This window comes from Euprymna scolopes, chromosome 12 (genome assembly GCF_053919585.1).
Source record: "Euprymna scolopes isolate OS-2025 chromosome 12, ASM5391958v1, whole genome shotgun sequence".
In the NCBI taxonomy this organism is placed as follows: Eukaryota; Metazoa; Mollusca; class Cephalopoda; order Sepiida; family Sepiolidae; genus Euprymna; species Euprymna scolopes.
In genome coordinates, this window is record NC_136493.1 from 62,813,054 (window position 1) to 62,815,635 (window position 2,582).

The 2,582-nt window shown below is 36.0% G+C and overlaps 1 protein-coding gene across 1 annotated transcript; it reads right to left on the minus strand.

Moving 5' to 3' along the window:
• Positions 1–1,063: 1,063 nt before the first annotated feature.
• Positions 1,064–1,687, minus strand: LOC145291051 (uncharacterized). The gene has a single exon (XM_080136558.1). It carries the CDS (start codon positions 1,685–1,687, stop codon positions 1,064–1,066), a length of 624 nt encoding a protein of 207 aa, XP_079992684.1.
• Positions 1,688–2,582: the final 895 nt, after the last annotated feature.

Genomic DNA, 2,582 nt, shown 5'->3' on the forward strand with positions numbered 1-2,582 from the left:
GCAAAAAAGAAACAATAAAATGTAGGAAAAGCAAGGAAAGATAAATTTAGCTGTGACGTTTTCAGCAAGTTAGTCTTGTGCCTGTGACTGTACACATATAAACATCCTTACGTTTATCTTGAATTAATTGTATGTTTTGACATCAAATCAATCAAAGATTGATATGCCACAAACCAAAGCGTCTTCACTCATTTCTTAGCAGTTATGTTTTTCTCATAATAATTTATATTGTTTTAAATAATAATTGATATTGTTTTAAATAATAATTGGTACTCCTGCAGTATTTTACCCACCGATTTCACGATCTTAGCCGAGCGTTGACGAACGCTTTCGGCGTTAACGCCGACGAAAGCCGAGAATTCGGAGCTACGGTGCAAGAACGCTAAAAGTATGTGAATGAATAGCAACAACATTACAAGGAAAAGATATTACACACACAACAAAATGGATAAAATTAATACAAAAAATTTGGATAAAATAAATCACAAACACTTACCGTAAGTTTTTTTAAAGTAAAATAAATTTATTTTGTTGAATATTTTTTTTTTTTTGGTTCATTTTGTTTTCCGATAGCTTTTTTTTTTGGAGGGGGAGGGGGTAAGCAACAGTAATAAACACTTCAATGTTTTTTTTTTGTTTGTTTTTAACAAAACGTTATTAAACAGTAACAACAATGTTTTTTTTTTTTTCAGTAATGTTTGTAGGGGGGGGGGACAACAATTACTGTTTAGTGTTTATCTTTAGTTCCGAATGGAAGATTTTCTACTGACTGGAGAGGCAAAGTAGGGAGCAAAGGGTTTTCAGAGGATGTGGAAAGAAGCTCCTTCCCAACCGGGTAGCCTTCCGCGATTTGATTTATTATGGAGACAAAAGGGTTGTGTCCAAATTTTTGTCTCCACATAAATTCGCATAAATATGTTTCCAACAGCTCCCGGTTGGTACCGCATTCTCGCTTGTTTCTCTGTTTGGCTTCTTTCCACGACGTGATTTGTGGTCGCCTTCGTAATTGGATCCACGAAATGGAGACTATGGTTTACAGTTAGATGTGAAAACCCTTCGCTCCCTACTCTGTTATAGGCTCTCCAACAGTGGACACGACCGTTGTCCCCGGCAAGATATATTTTTTAATTATTGGAAGGAGGGTTTCAGCGTTTCTATTAGGTACCGTTACCAAGAAACCCTCCTTCTCAGCGGGGTCATAGCTACCGAAAACCCAGAGTCCGCCGACGTTATGTTTGCATCGGTTGAAGACAGACTCGTCTATCTCCACTGTGTGGCCTGGGCCTCCGATCTGCCTAGGATGCCTGCGTAAATAATCTAGGCAGACGTCCCGTAGGAAGTTCTTCCAGTCGGTTATAGTATGAGATGAGGATATCCCACATTCCCGGCGGACGTTCTTCTCTGTAGCCAACTCAAAGGCCCACAGATATATCAGTTTTAGTATCACTTTTATGGTCAGCATGGAGGCCATGAAAAACGTCCGGTGTCGCAGCGAAATCCATTTTCGAGAACGTGTATTCCTACACCTCCACGCAAAGCCGTCTTTTACTTGGTCCCTTTTTTTAAATTCACACTGTGTCTGGCATTTTGGGCAGGCGACCGATGTTGGAATTAATTTTCTCTCCTGGCAAAACTCGACGACGGCTTCAGTGGAGTGCAAGGTTGTTTCCAGCAGTCCTAGGTTCATATTTCTTCCTTTTTTTATCGCTAAATTAAATAGCTAAAATGAAAGGCTGTGTATTTTTACTTTGAACAATAAAATAACTGAAATGAAACGCTATGTGTGTAATTTCAATGAAAATTATTCGTCTGCTGCGCGTTCGTTTGAAGCGCCCTGATTGGCTGATAGAGTATCGTACCGCTCGCCATGTTCCGGCGTTTTCCGACGGATGTCGATCAACGCTCGGCTAAGATCGTGAAATCGGTGGGTAAAATACTGCAGGAGTACCTAATAATTTATATTGTTTTAAATAATAATTGATATTGTTTTAAATAATAATTGATATTGTTTTTAATAATAATTTATGTTGTTTTAAATAATAATTTATATTGTTTTAAATAATAATTTATATTGTTTTAAATAATAATTTATATTGTTTTAAATAATAATTGTTTTCAAGTTCACTAGATTTTCGGACATTGCCTTATGTTCTTGTTTCAAGTCAGCAAATATTTCATTTTAATATTTTTTTATGTTATTTTTTAAAGACTATAATAAAGTTTAACTGTTTGTTTCATTGATTCTAAGTGAAACATCCGGTGTGCCTTGAGGGATAGGATTCAACAATATACATTTGCCAAAATTTATTTCAACTGTACTTATATACCTTCGGCCCATTCCTCAAAACTGAATTTGCATAAAAATATAAAACTGTAACAAAAAATAAAATTATAATGAATATGGTTATATAATAATATACACTGAACGCAAAACCAACTTTTCTAATCGTCTCAGTAAGACATGATACAAATCATTTCCTCATAAGAGATTAAAAGCCGACTATAAATTGGAGACGATCTTATCTTTGAAAGATATGAATGGAACAGAGGAAACATTTGTCGCAGTGTGCATGTCTCTCCAG

Bases quoted from the DNA above. Each gene is read 5' to 3' on its own strand.
- LOC145291051 (XM_080136558.1), bottom strand. From the start codon at position 1,687: ATGAACCTAGGACTGCTGGAAACAACCTTGCACTCCACTGAAGCCGTC.